General features: G+C 56.9%; 1 protein-coding gene across 1 annotated transcript; it reads right to left on the reverse strand.

Annotated features, from left to right (window-relative positions):
* Nucleotides 1-4092: 4092 nt before the first annotated feature.
* Nucleotides 4093-14990, reverse strand: C25H6orf132 (chromosome 25 C6orf132 homolog). Its single transcript, XM_033080385.1, has 5 exons — nt 14840-14990; nt 11458-11573; nt 7705-7780; nt 4498-7390; nt 4093-4195 (listed from the first exon to the last, which is right to left on the reverse strand). The coding sequence occupies exons 1-5, from the start codon at nt 14988-14990 to the stop codon at nt 4093-4095; spliced, it is 3339 nt and encodes a 1112-aa protein (XP_032936276.1).
* Between the last annotated feature and the right edge of the window lie 2492 nt (nt 14991-17482).

Genomic DNA, 17482 nt, shown 5'->3' on the forward strand with positions numbered 1-17482 from the left:
TGTTCAATGGCACTCATAAATAAGAGACTTTGTTCAATACTTTACAGCTAAAGCTCTGTTACACTCCCCTAGCAGGAACTTGTGAGGAGAGGCAGCTGCAGGGGATAATTTCAGGTGTATCACGACTTGAATTACCACACTGCATCAGAGAGGTGAAGAGAGAATAATTCCACACTCAGGCTGAAGATTGCTCTCAGCCCTGGGCTGAGGCAGGCTGGGTGCTTTGCTCCACTGCTACCCCTCAGTTGTGTTTCTCTGTTGCTAAATGTCTGCAGTGAAAGAGCAGGGAGGAGCAGAGCAGCAATCCCAGGACAGGTTATGCACACACCTGACAGAGTTACCTGTCCCAGGAGCAGGGAGCTCCTCCCCAGCCCTGCAGCCCTCACTGTGAGACACCTGACTGTCCCCAAGCGCTGCCAACAGCTCTGACAGTGGTTCCTTTGTCACAGTGGCCCCAGAATCAATGGTGAGTTGTTACTGAAATACCAGAATTTGCTGAATGCGTTCAAAAGCAGCAGGGATAGTCCAAAGTGTTGGAAGAATAGAAGTGTTCCACTGCAGAAAACCTGCATGCTAACCACTCCTACAACTGGGAGCAGAGTCCAGCCAGACCCAGTGCCAGCTCAGTCCCCTCTGCAGCCCCAGAATGGTGTTGAATGAAGAATGGCTATTTTATAAAGCTGACTTATATTATCATGCTTCTAATACTAAATTAAGACAACTATGTCTGCTAGAAATGAGACACTCCACTAAGATCATATTTCAACTACACATGAATTGGGTGTCTGGGTGAAGTAGTAAATGTGACATTTAATGCAAGTGCCAACATTGGAGTGTCACATTTTTCTCTAAAAAGAAAAAAAAAAATATGTTGGGGAGATTCCAGTTTGGAAGAATTCTTGAGGTGGAAAATTGCACACATACCCCCTGCCCTCCCCACTTCTGGGCAAAGTCAGTATCAAAAGCTGAAATTGCCCACCCAGCCTTAAAATTGTTTTTGAGAGCTCATTTGCAATTATAGCTTATTATCTTGAAAAAAAGTATCAGAACAAAAAAACATTAACTTGCAACGTTATCAGAGAGAGTTCTTTGTTTGCTTTCAAGTTAAACTGGTGAAACTTCATCCAATACCAAAACATGACCCTGAAGCCCCTCAAGGAGGAGCACGGATTTACTTCCACAGATGGATGAGAGTGCTCGGATGCTCCTTGCATGGAGAAAATTCCATGTTTTGGGGTGGGTGGTAGTCCACATGACACTTGACACACTTAAATGTCCTTACAGTTACTCCATAGCCACTTTTGTCCATAAATATTTTTTTAAAACCAACACCCAGATATTTAAAGCCTATTATTTCAATATTGGCTGGGGTGAGCAATGGAAATCTTCCAAGTCACCGTGACTTACTGGCATAAAAATGCCCTTTGAATTAGCTATTACACTGATTATTGTATTTGCATTTTCATTTATTCACAGCAAAGTAAAGTTCAGAATACTTTAAAGCTGCTGCTGAAAGGGCTGTTAAATTATTAGGTAAAGCTGGAAATAACACACAACATAGAATGCCAATGACATGACTTCAATATCAAGATAACTTTTGAGAATTCCACTGTGTAGGAAAATTTATCCCTGACTTTGAGCTGAATTGTAGAGCAAGATCTGCCTGCAGGCCACATCCAGGTGTGTGCCAGGCAGGGTAAGCTGGAGTGGAACCAGTGGTATTTATATTTTGAAAATAGAAAGTGCTTTCCATAAAAACAGACTCATGTCTCAAAGTGCTTTTAGTTTGTCAGTGATTAGAAAATAGTCTCTACAAGTTTTTACAGTTATCTTACAGTGATTTCAGCAAGTTTACCTAGTAGGAGGATTCTCTGTGTCTAGTTTCAGGAGGTTGGCTATTCCCAACTCAGGTCAGCTGTCGTGAGACCCCACTGCTCACTCTGGAGGCTGAAACCCTCTGGAAGGACACTCAGCTCCCAGCCCTGCACATCCAGCACCTGGAAAAGCTCTGGGGGAACAGCAGGGACAGCTCTGCACATCCAGCAGCTGGAAAAGCACTGAGGGGAACAGCAGGGGCAGCCCTGCACATCCAGCAGCTGGAAAAGCACTGAGGGGAACAGCAGGGACAGCTCTGCACAGGTACCAGCACCTGGAAAAGCTCTGGGGGAACAGCAGGGACAGCTCTGCACAGGTACCAGTACCTGGAAATGCACTGAGGGGAACAGCAGGGGCAGCTCTGCACATCCAACACCTGGAAAAGCTCTGGAGGAACAGCAGGGACAGCTCTGCACATCCAGCACCTGGAAAAGCTCTGGAGGAACAGCAGGGACAGCTCTGCACATCCAACACCTGGAAAAGCTCTGGAGGAACAGCAGGGACAGCTCTGCACATCCAGCACCTGGAAATGCACTGAGGGGAACAGCAGGGACAGCTCTGCACATCCAGCACCTGGAAAAGCTCTGGGGGAACAGCAGGGGCAGCTCTGCACATCCAGCACCTGGAAAAGCTGTGGGGGGAACAGCAGGGGCAGCTCTGCACATCCAGCACCTGGAAAAGCTGTGGGGGGAACAGCAGGGACAGCTCTGCACATCCAGCACCTGGAAAAGCAATGGGGGGGAACAGCAGCGGCAGCTCTGCACATCCAGCACCTGGAAATGCACTGAGGGGGAACAGCAGGGGCAGCCCTGCACATCCAGCACCTGGAAAAGCACTGGGGGAACAGCAGGGGCAGCTCTGCACATCCCACAGCTGGAAAAGCACTGAGGGGAACAGCAGGGGCAGCTCTGCACATCCAGCACCTGGAAAAGCTGTGGGGGGAACAGCAGGGGCAGCTCTGCACATCCAGCACCTGGAAAAACTCTGAGTGGAACAGCAGGGGCAGCTCTGCACATCCAGCACCTGGAAAAACTCTGAGGGGAACAGCAGGGGCAGCTCTGCACATCCAGCAGCTGGAAAAACTCTGAGGGGAACAGCAGGGACAGGTACCAGCACCTGGAAAAGCTCTGGGGGGAACAGCAGGGGCAGCTCTGCACATCCAGCACCTGGAAAAGCTCTGGGGGGAACAGCAGGGACAGCTCTGCACATCCAGCACCTGGAAAAGCTCTGGGGGGAACAGCAGGAGCAGCTCCCTTCGGGGTGTCCCTGCAGACAGCCCACACCCAGCAGGGTCAGTACAGTCCCACTGAAATTCAGCTCCTCGGTCCCCAAATCGGACAGGTGGAAGCTGAGTGTCAGCAGCACAGCTAACCAGGACACTTTGGGGGTGACAGGGATGTGAAGGGGCAAGAGAGCCCTTGGGGAGCACCAGCAGCACAGCACCTGGGCCAGTGCTGGCCAAGGAAAAGGAAAAGGATTGCCCCATGTCCTCCAAAGTGCTTCACAGCCATCCAGGCAGGGCTCACAGCCTCCTCCCACGAGGAATAGCCACCAACAGAAACATTTACAGAGACCAAAGGCACAGCAAAGCAAGGCCCCTGCTCCCAAAGCTGCTCCTGGAGAAGGGTCAGAGCCCGGCTCAGCAGGACAGGCACTGACTGCCCAGAGCTGGGCTTAAGGCAGAATTCATTTGCTCCAAACTCTTGAAGGACAGAAAGGGCCAGGATCTAGGCATCCTAAACTCTCCTCCTATCCCACTGGCCTCACACTCTTGTTTTAACCCCTGACATTTAGTTATACACTGCTTTGCTTCCATTGTGCACATCTCTCAGTTGATTTCTCCCTGCTACCAAATGTGCTGGAGTTAAACCAAACTGAAATCAATCTTTCCAGTGGAGATGCTCTTTAAAGAGAGCTGAGGATGCTTTTTGGCTTTCCTAGACAGCCTATCAGGCTGCAATTCTGAAAACAATCCAGGAGGGAAATGGGAAGAAGGGTTTGCTCAGGTAACAAGGCAGCAGCCTGCCCTCCACAGTAACTACTCTCCATGACAGTCCTGTGAGAAAAGTCCAAGTCTGGGCTCATTCCCCACCTTCTCCGTCAGCAGTTTCAAGCAAGTGCGTTTTCAGGCTGGGTCGGGCCCATCCTGGAGAAGGGAAGGACCAAGCTGGCACCGTGTGGCCGTGCCCAGCCGGACACAGGCGGGGCAGCCCAGCCCTACCGGTGGCTCTGGTAGGTGTAGGAGATGGGCTGGCGCGTCCCGGGCCGCACCGTGAAGGTGTTGGAGGGGGCTCCGTAGTGCGAGGTGCCGTGGGCAGGCCTGCAGAGAGAACACAGGGCAGGTCACCGAGAGCACAGGCACACCTTGGCACACCAGGCACACTCAGTCAGTGCAGGGATGTGTTTTACTGCTCCTGGCCCTGCTCAGACAGGTGGGGAGGGGAGGGAGGGGGACACTGGGTCACAGCTGGCACCAGGGAGCAGCCACAGAGTCACTGCCCTTGGACTGGGGCAGCAGCAGAGCCAGGAGCCAGCAGGAGCCAACTGCCCCAGAGTCCCAGTGCTGCTCTGGGCCAGTTCTGAGGGACACAGAGGGCAGGGAGGGCTCAGGAGGACACATACCTGCTGGCTGCCAGCACGCTGGCGGGCGAGAAGTCCCCGTTCTGCCCCTTGTACTTGGTGTCAGCCCCGGTGCCGCCGTAGGCCGCGGCTTTCCCAGCGGCGTCCGAGGTCGCCCACCTGCCCTGGGCGCTCGAGGGGCCGTTCCTGTGGGCAGAGCCCAGGCGGCGAGCCCCGTCCCCGGCCGTGGAGCCGAACCCCCCGGCGCCGTACGAGGAGAGGGTGCCCGAGGCCCGGGGGGCTGCGGCTGCCCGGGGGTACGAGCTGTCGGGCTCGGACATGTACAGGCGCTTCTTGATCAGCGGCCGTGGGGTGGGGCCGTGGCTGGGGAAACTCGTGGAGCTGCTGTAATCCGGGTACTGGGGGGTGAAGTCGCCGTTCCTCCAGCTCTTCTCCGAGGACAGTGGAGCTGCTGGCTCCTGCTTGCCCCCGTAGCTGCGGCTGTAGCCAGACCACCTGAAATAGCGCGGCTCGCCCGAGGCCCGGCCGCTGTCAGGGACGCTGGGGCACTTGCGGCTCTCCTCCCGGCTCGGGACGGGACCCTCGTCCGCCTCGTTGCTGAACTCGGGGGGTGGGGGGATGATCCCGAAGTCCAGCGCCGTGTCCCCGTTCTCCTCCTCCCTGGACGCTCCGTGCCGGGCCGTGCCGGGCTGGGCTGGCTGCCCCGAGTCCAGCAGGCCCCGCAGCAGGCTGGAGGCCGCGGCTCGCCGGGGCCCGGGGGGCTGCGCCTCACCCACCGCCCGCACATCCCGGCCCTGCTCCGAGGAGCTGGAGAAGGACGGGGGTTTGCTCCAGCTGGACCCCGCTGCACCGAAGGCCGATGGCCGAGGCACCACCGTGAAGGAGAAGGGCTTGGACTCGTGGCGGAAGAAGCTGCTGGAGGTGGTGTCGGACGAGGCACTGCTGAGTCCCAGGGGTGGCCTGGCCCTCGGGCCGTCCCCGGCCTGGCGGCCGCGCTGGGCACGCTGCCGGGCCGCCAGCAGCAGGGCCATGGGTGAGCCCCGCTCCACGCGCTCCCCCGTCACCGGGTGGATCAGCACCTCCTCCTCCTCCTGCCCCACTCCCGAGCTGGCCGGGGGGCTCCTGGCCGAGCTGCCGGGGCAGGGGGGCTCAGCTGAGCCCAGGGCACAGGGTGGCTCAGCAGGGCTGGCCCCGGCCCGGTGCACTTTGTACTGGAACACGGCCGAGCTGGGCTGTGCTGCCGGGCTCGGTGCAGGGGACACCGGGGCTGAGGAGGGGCTGGGAGCAGGGGGCTCCTCTGCCGGTCCCTGGGGTGGCACTGGGGCACTCACGGTGCTGTTGAGGGATCTGGGAGCAGGGTTCAGGTCCTCTGTGACCTTGCCAGCAGCAGGAGCAGGGTGGCCCTCGGGATCTGTCTCATCCTTCTCCACAGCAGGGGCTGGGAGTGGTTTTGGCACCACTGAGCCACTCGTGTCAGGGGGGCTCTTCCTCAGGACAGGGGGGCTCTTCCTCACCTGTGGGGTGCCGATGCCATTCTCCACACCCTGCTTCTGGTTGCTGAGCCCTGGGGCAGGTTTCCCCTCTTTCTTCAGGGACAGCACAGCCTCCAGCTCGTTCCTGATCGTCCTCACACTGCGGGGCTGTGTGTCAGGGTTGCTCTCCAGGGCGGTGACTGCAGTGCTGGGAGAGCCCCCATTGCTGCTGGGGGTGCTGCTGGGCACCTCTTTCTTCTCACTCTCCCCTCCCTTGGATAACCCCGTGTCCTTCCTGGCAAGCTGGGGCTCACTGAGCTCTGGTTCACGGCTGCCAGCACGGCTGGGAGCGCTGTCCACGGGCTGGGGAGCCCCCGGCCTGTCCAGCGGCCTCTCCTCCCGGCGCGGGGAGCGCAGCAGCGCCGACAGCTCGTCCCGCAGCTTGTTCAGGTTGCTGGCATCCTTCCAGTCATCCTCACAGGTCGGGTAGTCCGGAGGAGGGAGATCCAGGTCGTTGGCAGTGAGAGGTTCGGATTTTGGAGGGGAGTCTGTCCCGGCTGTTTTCGGCTGGGCAATCTTCTCCCCCTGGGAGCCCGGCAGCGGGGAGCGGCGGCCGGAGGGATTCGCCCCTTGGCTGAGCCCTGGGCCTGGCTTGGGGCTCAGTGGAGGGGGCACAGCCGACTTCCCAACGCCCTGTCTGAGCCCAGAATTCCTCTGCTCGGCTTCTCCCAGGCGCGCCTTGGCCGCGGGTCTGATGGTGAAGCAGGGTGGGAGCGGTGGCCGGGCGTGAGGCTGCCGGGGGAGCGGCTCCTGCCGGCCGGGCTGGCCATCCTGCACCGGGATGGACGAGGAGCGTGCCGGGGCTGGTGGGGGCACCTTGAAGGACCTGGGGAAGGTGAGGTGGGGCTCGGGTTTGGGCTGCAGGCTCTCCTTGGGGCTGGGGGCTGCGGGCAGCCCGGCCTCGGCAGGGCAGAGCGGTCCCTCGGCGTCCGCCTGCCTCGTGTTCAGCACCGTCTCTGATTTCCACTTGGAGATGCCGGCGGGGAAGGCCGCGGGGTCCCGGGCGCCCGGCGGGGCCGGCGGGATGAAGTCAGGAGGAGCCGGAGTGCTGGGGGAGGGCAGGGCAGAGGCGGGGGGCAGCGGGGCTGCCATGGCAGGGGGAGGTGGCACCGGCTCGGGTGGCGCTGGTGGCACCAGCTCGGGTGGCGGCGGCGGTGGTGGCAGCATTTCGGGGGGCGGTGGCGGGGGTGGCAGCGTTTCGGGGGGTGGAGGGACCGGTGAGGCCGGAGCGGGTGGCACAGGAGCAGGTGGCACAGGCGCCGGTGCTGCCGGAGGGGGTGGAGGGGGCACCGATGGCGGTGGGGGGATGTCCTCATCCAGGTCACCCCCGTCGAGGGGCTGCGGGCGCAGGTCCCCCGCCGAGCTGTACATGCGGAAATTGCCATTGAGCTGCGAGCCAGAGCCTGCAGGAGGGAGAGCACAGCCCTGTGAGCACCTCCCCATAGTGCTGAGCCTGTGCCAGGGGGCTGCCCAGGGAGCCAGCCCCTCGCCAGGCTGGTCTAAAACATCTCAAGTGTAACAGCCACTCTGCCCCACCCCTTAGGAATTAATTAATTTTCAATTACTCCCAAAAATAATTAATAGCAGACACTATTTTAGCATGAAAATGTACGAGCAGACTGTCTGCTCCAGAGCTGGGTACACACACACACTTCCTGCCCTGAGGCCTTGGTGAGCACTTTGTGCTGGCCAGGACTCCACAGAGAACATCCCTTACCAAGAGCTGCCTTTTCCTCAAAGTCTTCTGGCACCGACGGCGTTGGCACAGCCACCCCATGGGATTCCTGGGCATTCTGCACGAGTTGAGAAAACAGAGCTGTCAGTCTTACACCCAGGGATCAGAGCAAAGGGCTGACAAGCAGCTGGTAATGTGTCCACACAAGCCCTGATGGGATCCAGGGCAGTTTCTGTGATGTGAAGGTCTCTGTGGACGAGGGGATGAGTGATCAAGGCTGCCCAGGCCATGGACACAATTCCCCGTGGTCAGGGCAGGAATTCAGCTATTTCACATCCCCTGGGGCTCCCCAGCCTGCCAGCAGCAGCACTGGCTCCTCACCATTCGTGTCCCAGCAAACTGAGCAGCTCCCCCAAGTTTGGGGGGTGTTTTTCTGCAGCCAGCACTGCCACAGACACATACACACCGCACTGAGGTCACAGACAGACCTCCAGCTTTTTGGGGAGCTGGCACCAGCATATCTGAGCACTCCTTGTGTGGTTTGTGTTTGCTCTCAATTACTCCCTCCACGCTCATGCTGGGAGCTCAGCAGTGCCTTCAGCTGGTGCAGGAGCAGCAATCCAGCAGCCCACACATCTGGGAGGACGCCTGAAGCCAGGGCACTGCAGGTAATTCCAGCCACCCAAAGTGAGACAGGCAGGCTGAGTCACCGGGAGCTGACGGGGCTCTGCCAGCAGCACAAAGCCTCTCCTGCGCCCTGACTCACGGCTGGGCTGGCTCCGAGGGGCTGGGCTGGCTCCGAGGGGCTGGGCTGGCTCCGAGGGGCTGGGCTGGCTCAGGTCACACCTGGAAACCCAGGTACCCATGTGCAGGGCACACCTGCTCTGTGGCCAGGCTGGGGACATCTTGGGGACCACAATGTCAGGAAGACACAAAGCTCTGCAGGAGCATCCAAGGAGGGATGGGCAGTGCTCAGGGACAGTGTCCTGCCCCATTCCCAAGCTCCACATCCACCCCGCTGCTTTCCTGCTCACCCCAGGCAGCGGCCAGAGCTGTTAACAGCCCTTGACAAAGGAAATGTTATCCTGCCATCAGCCTGCGCCTCTCCCCGAGCCATTTCCTGCACACAAAAGCCTGGATAATGATTGAGCCCCTGCCCTTTGCCTTTCACTGCTGTTATCACCGTTTTCACATCAGATTGTTACGGGATTCCAAAGTCTCCTGGATCAAAGGTGAGCTGGATTTGTTGATGCGGCCCCATCCAGGCACTTCACAGTTACACACTGCCCTGGAGCTGCTGGGGCAGAGCTGATCCAACAGCAGCACCTGGGCTCCTGGGGAAGAGCTGTTAAAAGAGCCCTGGAATGCCCCAGCTTTGGCCAAAATAAAAGGAAAACACACATATTTCACTGGCTACATGCATCACCCTGCAGATGAGCAAAGATCCTCCCTAACCACAAGGGAATGAGCTGGTTACTGTGACCCAGGAGTGAGGGAATTCACATCCCTGGGATTGTACCAGGACAAAACCGTGCTGATGGAGAAGCCAAGGGCTGCAAAGGCATCAGGGCAGATCCTGAACTTCAGCTGAGAGCTGGAGGGAAGACAAAGGCCAAGAGAGACACTCCAAGAGCTGATAGCTAAATTGTCCAGAGCAATGAGACACCAAAATCACAAAGAAAAAAACCCTGGCAGCTCCCATTTGCTATGGAAATCCATTGCTGCTGGCCCCCAGAGCACCCCAGGGTACCTGCTGCTACAAACAAACACAGATGTCTGAGCTCTGCATTAGCAGCAGCATATGCATCACCTGCTTGGAGAGGATGGACTGGCAGTCAGGAGAAGCTATGCAAAGCTGGAGGACACCGTCTGCAGTTCATAAATTTTGGCCGTGTCATTTCAAACTGGGCAAGCCTGTTCATCACCAAAACCCTCTGTGGCAGTTGCTCATGCTCAGCATCTCTCAAAAACCACCCATCCCCACGTCATGAGCTGGCTTCTGAAATGGAAAGCATCCCCAGCACGCTGCCAGTCTGCAGAGATGGTCGGGAAGATTGTTCCTGGTGTTTGCTCGGGGTGGGGCCAGCCCAGAAAACCTCCAGCTGATTCAGAGCAGGCTCTGGGTGCTGTGCCAGGAACCTGCATTTCCAGTTTGTGGTACCTGAATCAGATTTGTGCCTGCTGAGGATCCCGTGGGGGGAAGCTTTCACTGTAACCACCAGGAATCACTTTTCATCCCTGGAACAGTCAGAAGTCCCCAGTGAAGGGAGCCTGCCTGTCCTGATGGTGCCCAGCTCCCTGGGCTCTCAGGAGCCCACCCTGCCCACCCATTAAATGAGCAAGGTTTGAGGCTGCCCGTTACAAAATCGACCCCAAAATACAACTGCTGAGCACCCTGGGGTCTCAGAGAGGCCATGAATTTCTCTGAATATAAAGAGCTGCCCCCAGACTCCTTGATTTTGAGCTAGGGGTTTGCTGAAGGAATTTATTGTCCCGGGATGCCGAAGCTGTCCCTGCAGTGCTGGGAGCCCAGGTGGGCAGGGGGCTGTGGGGGACCCCTTCCTGCAGTCCCTGCTGGGATTCTGGGACAGCCCAGGGCAGGAAGCTGCTGCTGTGGGAAGGGCTGCCAGGTGCAGAGGCACAGGAGCTGCAGGGCAGGGCGTGTGCATCCTCCTGACTCACTGGGAGCTGCTCCCCGTGGGTGGGGAAAGGGTTAAGGCAGGAGCTGCAGAACAGCCCCGTGCAGGTGTGTACCTGGCCAGGTATGTACGTGGCAGCAGAAGAGCCTGTGCCAGATCCAGCCATGAGCACACCAAAAGAGTCAAACATCCAGCAGAGATCCTTCAAAACGCTGCCCTGTCCCACAGCTCCGCCAGTCCCAGCTGTCACCCAGCTCTGAGGGATCCTCAAGGGACACAGAGCCCAGGGCCAGCTGTGCCTCTGCGGGCAGCAGCAGCACCAGGGCTCGGTGACAGCCCTGGGGACCTGTCCCGGGGACATTCCTGCTCTTAATCCCTGCACCACACACACTTCCATTAGCAGAGATCATCTCCTTGTCAAGACCAAAGGATTTAAGCATTTTACTGTGCTCTGTGACCTCCTGACCTGCAGCTATCACTCCAGTTCAGGTACTGCCATCCCCAGAGCCTCTCTGAGCACCCTCTCCAGTCCCAGGGGCTCCAACAAGATGAGCTTTAAGGTCCCCTCCAGCCCAGCCCCTGGGATTCTGTGATTCCTGTGCCTCACTGTGTTCTTTAGGGAGCAGAACCTCTGGAAAGTGCTGCATGGGGTTCCTCAAAGCCAGCCAGGAGCTTTGGGAGTTCCAGCCACCTCCAGGCCCTCTGCTCTGGCTGCTCTGGCCCTTGCTGCTCCAGCCCCTGCTCCCAGCTCTGCAGGGAACGGTTTTTTCATACAGAGATTGAAAGGAATCATGCCCTGCACACCCACAGCATCACCTCCTTCCTCTGCTGCAGCAGGACTGGGCTCAGCACTGCTCCAGCAACACGCCTGATCCCGGGACAGATCCTGCAGCAGCAGGAGATAACTGCAGTGCAAGCCTGATCTACCATCTCTGTGCTCAGCAATTACTTTTGAACTGAAAATGCAAGTCTGACGCTGCTCACGCCTCTGCCCCCAGTGCCTGGTCCGTGCCCCACACAGCCTGAGCTCAGATCACCTCCTAATCCCTCAGCACAGAGCAGCTCTGCTTTCCTTGGTGCTCCCCCTCGGGCAGGGGCTGAGCCCAGCCCGGCTGACCTGGGCACCAGCCCCACCCAGCAGGGACTGGGCACTCACCAGGGGCAGGAAGGTCAGCAGGGGCCGGACCCTGGGCCGGGGTTTGAGCGTTGCTGTGCCAGGGTCTGTCACCGTCCCGAAGCGATTGTCCCCGTAGTACACCTCGATCACGTCACCTGCAGGGAGAGCACACTGTTACAGAGCACTGAGCTCGGGGCCTGGCACAAACAGCACTGGACATCAGGGGGTTCAGAGAGCTGTGGGGAATTTGCTGCACCCGCTCCCAGGAGTGGGCAAAGCCCAGCAGGTGCTGGGGAAAAGCTGGGTGTGGTGGAGGTGAGTGGACAGGGAGGGGAAGGTTCTGTGTGTGCAGGACAGGCACTCACAACCCTGTCACACTCCTGCAGAGCACCAGGAGCCTTCCCTGAGCTCTGGAGGATGGAACTGAACAGCTCAGAGGAGCAGGATTCCATCAACCCCGGCTGATCTGAGCAGCTGAGGGGGGAGGCAGCAGCAGAGCTGAGCAGGAGCAGGGACAGCTCCTGCCCTTCCTGCCCTGCCCAGAGCACTGGCAGCCAAGCCAGAGGGAATTCCAGGTGCTCCACAGCACTTCCCCACTCCAGCCTGCTCTGGGTGCCTTCCCACAAAACGCTGCATGGATGGAGGGAGACACCAGAGCAGGAAGTCACGGGGCCCTGGTGTGACAAGCAGGAGAAGTCATCAGGAATTCCTGGTTCCCAGCCTTGTGCTTTCACCTTGAACCACACCTCTTGGGCCGGTTTATTTCTGACAGTGAATAAAGCTCATAAAATTAATTTAATTACATTCTTTGTGTCTGATTAGCAGCATGAATTAACAAGCAGAAATACTGAAGCACGTAAACCCCACCTTGGCTGGAAGGAGATACACAAATAACTGGTAGCCAAGGAGACTGACATTAAAGAAAATCTGAGAGTTTGAGGAAGGAGAGGGAAATAAATGGCTGGGACTGAAGGGAAAGCTGCAGGAGTGCTCCCAACAACAGACTTTGATAGTGAGGAAGGGAGGAAAAGAAGAAGGGTGGGCAGAAATCAGCAGGAAGCTCCCAAGGAAACAGCTTTACACCAAGTCTAGTGAAAAAAAGAGGAGGGCAAATAACTCAGAAGGAGAGCACTTGGATGAACACCTGGAATGAAGAACCTGACCACACCAGGGGCTGGGCATGAGGCAGCACAGCCTCTGCAGATGAATTCCACACACCCTTCAAACACACCACAGAGTCCAGAAGCACGGTGTCAGCTTTTCCCTTCTCCCAGCCCGGGTTACCCCGGGTACCCCAGCAGTGCCTGCCCTGCCGGGCAATCGCAGCCTCCCCTCCCTCACCCCGAGCCTCTCCCACTGCGAGTGATGCTGAACACAAAGCACATCTCCAGCCTTCACATCACCCACCACCCTGGGCTTCAGCTCCGACCAACACTTCACCATTCCCTGCCTGGGAGGGGCCCGAGCACTCGGGAGGAGCTGATGAGTCCCAGGGAGGACAATTGCCAGCAAATTGCCTGCAAGTGTTCAAGGCCAGGCTGATGGGACTCGGAGCAGCCTGACCTAGTGGAAAGCGTCCCTGCCCACGGCAGGGAGTGGAATGAGATGAGTTTTAAGGTCTCTTTCCACCCAAACCACTCTGTGATTCTGCGATGATTAATTTTGTGGGTGACCCTGCATTCAGTGAGTAAAAGGAGCAGGAATTAAGGCCAAAGCAACAGGGGAGTTTGGACTCAGACAGCCTGAGCAGCGACAGAGTAGTTCTGAGACTTGAAACGATGAGCTTTATATTTAACAAGTCACTAGGTAAACCCAGTGAGAAACTGGATTGAAGATCACAAGGACTTTGATCCTAGATTACTAAGCATCACTACACTGAATGCTTTAATTAAAGTAAAATGAAGTGCTTGTAGTTGTGTTTTCTTTGCTAGATAAACAGGACTTGCCTGCTGGGAGCCCGTCAGCAGCAAGACCTGAGCTCTACCAGCCTTGTTTCCTGGAAGGAGGGATCAGGAAATGCATCCTTGGAAGCTGTGGGAAGCAGCTGGCTCCAAGCACTGGCCTTGCTTCGGCCACTTTCTGACATTCAGCCTGTCCTGCAGACATTTGTGTTTGCTCTGCCACGGGAAATTAAATAAACAATCTGCCAAGCATGTAATGGAACTTCTTCCTCCCCGGGGGTTGCATCACCTGGAGGAGGTGCAGCAGGTTGGAGCCGGGGTATCCACGGCTCCCAGGAGGAGGAGGAGGTGGCATCAGTCACTATATTCAGGAATCTCTGAGTCAGGGACATGCAAACCTACACCCATTCCACATTGCTTAACTTGTGTTTACTCTGCGTGAGAAACGCAGGTGGGGATCAGCAGGAGCAGGGGGCAGAGCTCTGCAGGAAACGGGGCTGGGGCTGTCCCGGGAGGGAAGGGCAGCAGAGCTGGCCCTGGGGCTGCAGACCCCTCCTCACAGGAGCCACAGAGCCGGTGTCACAGTGCCAGTGTCACCGTGCCACCCGGGCACGGCACCCCGGGTGCACAAACACCAGGAGGATGCCAAGGAGCGACTCCAGAGCTGCTCCTCAGGCTCAGCTTCAGCATTCCCGGCTTCTCCTTTGCACCCTGACCCACACCTGAGCAGAAAGCCACTGCAGAACTGCAGCCACGGAAATCAGGCTTGTAATAAGCAGACACAGCAACTTCTTTTCTCTTTTTTAATCCAAACCACATCAGAGAGAAGCTTGAGTCCTCCTCAGATTTACGACAGTTAGAAATCAGCAATTTTCCTTCTAGGTTGCAGAGTTGCATGAAACTCCCTGTCACATTTTCATTTTATCTTGGTTTCAGCAGCTTGGCCTTTGGGGTGTAACCACCTCGCAGTTGCTTCCACAGACAATACTTCACCCTGCACAGCTCAGCAGGCAGCACTTCCATCTTTTTTAATCTTGGAAGAGTTTGTTGGGCTCTTAGAGCCACCAAAACTTCATCCACAAATTGCTATCTTCTATCTACCTGGCTCCATTAGTATTAATTTGGCTCCCTCCTACATGAGCCTCCAGGGCACCGTATTGCAATTAAAACCACAAAGAAACACAAATAAATCCCGAGGGATCTGCAACCCTCAGCTCCCTCCTCGCTCGCAGCCCTGCGAGAAACAGGTTTATGAGTAAATAACTCCAACCTGGGAAGGCGCGGAGCTAACATGGCGTGGGAAAGCGCGACGGGAAGCAATAAAATACATTCACAGCCGCTCACCAAACTCTTCTAGCCAAGTTTAACATTCCCAGAGCGGCCCGGCCGAGGTCGGGGCACAGCTCCGGGACCGGCGCTGCCGCATCCCGGTGGCACCGAGCGCTCCGGGCAGCAGCGCACCCCGAGCCCAGCGCTCCCTCCACCCCGTCCCGACCCGCACGGCCCTCGGGGACACTGACCGGTGCCACCCGCGCTGTCCGAGGTCACCTCCTGCGTGAAGATCCAGGGCGGGTTGGTGGCGAACAGGGACGCGGCGCTGGGGCTGGAGTGGCGCTTGCCGAAGAGGCGGCTGAAGGTGCCCTGCACCGAGTGCGGCTGGTGCTTCTTCATGCTGGCCGAGCCGGGGCTGAGCCGCGCTCCCGGCCGGGCATCCCCGCCTGGGGACGGCACCGAGCGGCTCCGGGGCGGGACCGGCCCCTCCCCGGCCCGCCCCCGCCAGGTGCCCCTGCCCAACCCCGCCAGGTGCCCCTGCCCGTGCCCACGGCGGTGCCAGCGAGCCCCGGGCTCCGGGAGCCTCGGGAGAGACGAGCTGCAGAGACACGGTGCCGGTGCGGCTGCTGGCCCTGCACAGACAGCCCGAGATCCCACCTGGACACCCCGAAATCTCACCCAGGCACGCCGAGATCCCACCTAGACACCAGGAAATCTCACCCAGGCACCCCGAAATCTCACCCGGGCACCCCGAAATCACACCCCGAGATCCCACCCAGATACCCCGAAATCCCAGCCGGACACTCCGAAATTCCACCCAGGCACCCCAAAATTCCACTCGGACACCCCGAAATCTCACCCGGACACCACGAAATCCTACTCGGACACCCTGAAATTCCACCTGGACACCACGAAATCTCACCCGGATACCCCGAAATCCCACACGAGCACCCCAAAATCCCACTCAGGCACCCCGAAATCACACCCAGACACCACGAAATCCTACTCGGATACCCCGAAATCCCACCTAGACACCAGGAAATCTCACCCAGGCACTCCGAAATCCCACCCAGACACCCCGAAATCTCACCCGGACACCCCGAAATCGCACTCAGGCACCCTGAAATCCCACCCGGACACCCCGAAATCGCACTCAGGCACCCTGAAATCCCCCCCTGTGTCTGACACCTCTGTCCCAGCGCTCCTAACCCCTCCCTAACCCCGAAATCTCACATGGACACCCCGAGATCCCACCCGGACACCCTGAAATTCCACCCAGACACCCCGAAATCTCACCCAGGCACCCCGAAATTCCACCCGGACACCCCGAAATCCCACCCAGACACCCTGAAATTCCACCCGGACACTATGAAATCTCACCCGGACACCCCGAAATCCCACCCAGACACCCCGAAATCCCCCCGTGTCTGACACCTGTCTCCGAGCACTCTGAGCTCTGGAGAGCCTGGCTCAGTGCCCAGCCACCCCCTGGCTGAGGAACCTGTCCCTGATACCCAGCCCAAACCTCCCTGGCTCCGCTCTGGCCGTTCCCTGAGCCCCAACCCTTGAGGGATTTGCTCTTTCTGTCCCTCCCGTGTTTGTCCCTTCACCTTTCTGAGACCCCCGGGAGATCGGGGTGCTCACAGGGTCTGGCTGCTGTTGATGCAAAACTGTGAAGGGGATGGGACTTGACCCCAAACCATTTCTAGTTTCAGGTACAAAAGCAAATTTCTAGCATTGATTAGGATTTTTTGAGCCATGCAAGTAAAAATTGAGAGTTAATGAGTAACATTGGCTACTAATAAATGCAGGGGGTTCTGGAGAACTTTAAACTCCAAATAGTTGTCGAAACATTAACTCTGAAACACAGCTTCCAAATTCAGCTTAGGATCTTACACCTCCTTCTATCTCTGCCAAGTTCTGAGAGTCAAAACAATACAGATTTCTTTTTTTTTTCAGTGATAAATATCACTTATTTAATTACTTTGAAATGATGCTTTTCTTGTGAAAAGCAACATCTTTTTTATTTTTGCTTTTAAGAACAAATTAAAGCTACACATTAAATCCTGTGTGAAGAATGAAGAATGAGCACTATTACGATATTCCAAAAGGGAAGTCTAATCATGGCCCAGATTATGAGGCAGCACTTGAATAAAGTGAATTATGAATGAGAAATGGGGAAGGAAAATGAGAATTAAAATGTTAAAATTCAATCCCGTGGCTGTGGCAGAGGAGCTCTAATAATTTAAAGCATTTTCTGGGGGTTTAGCCGGGGCTGCAGCTCCGTGGCTGGAGCGGCTCTGTGCCCTGCACCAGCCCTGCAATTAGTGGGACTGTCCCGACAGTTATCTTAAGTGCTGCTTGGGAGACTGGAACGCTGCTGCAGACAGACAGACAGACAGACAGACAGACACACACCCGCCCTGGCACCCGGCAGGGACCGGCTGCAGCACTGTGGGGGTCTCTTCTGTGCAATCCATGGAAGATAAAACAGCAGAGGAACAGAATCCCCCACAAAATCAAGGGTGAACACGCTGTGTCCTCTTTATCCACAGGCAGCTGTTCACCAGTGTCTCATCACAGCTGGTTTAAATCTCTTAAATAAAAACAACTATGTATCTTACAAAGTAGAAAAGTCATATTTTACTGCCTTAGGTTGCAGTGCAAGATGAACCAGCAGTGTGTATTCTATCACCAGCTGTTAAATACAGGTGGGGCAGTGTTCCCCACCCCTCAAATCTCCAGGGATATCTCCTGTTAATGGAACAGTTGATAAATCCAGGTGGGGCAGTGTTCCTTATCTCCTCCATGACCCATCCCTCATATCTCTGGGGGATATCTCCTGCTAATGGTCCAGCAGTTAAATCCAGGTGGGGCAGTGTTCTTTATCT

This window comes from Catharus ustulatus, chromosome 25 (assembly GCF_009819885.2).
Source record: "Catharus ustulatus isolate bCatUst1 chromosome 25, bCatUst1.pri.v2, whole genome shotgun sequence".
Classification (NCBI taxonomy): Eukaryota; Metazoa; Chordata; class Aves; order Passeriformes; family Turdidae; genus Catharus; species Catharus ustulatus.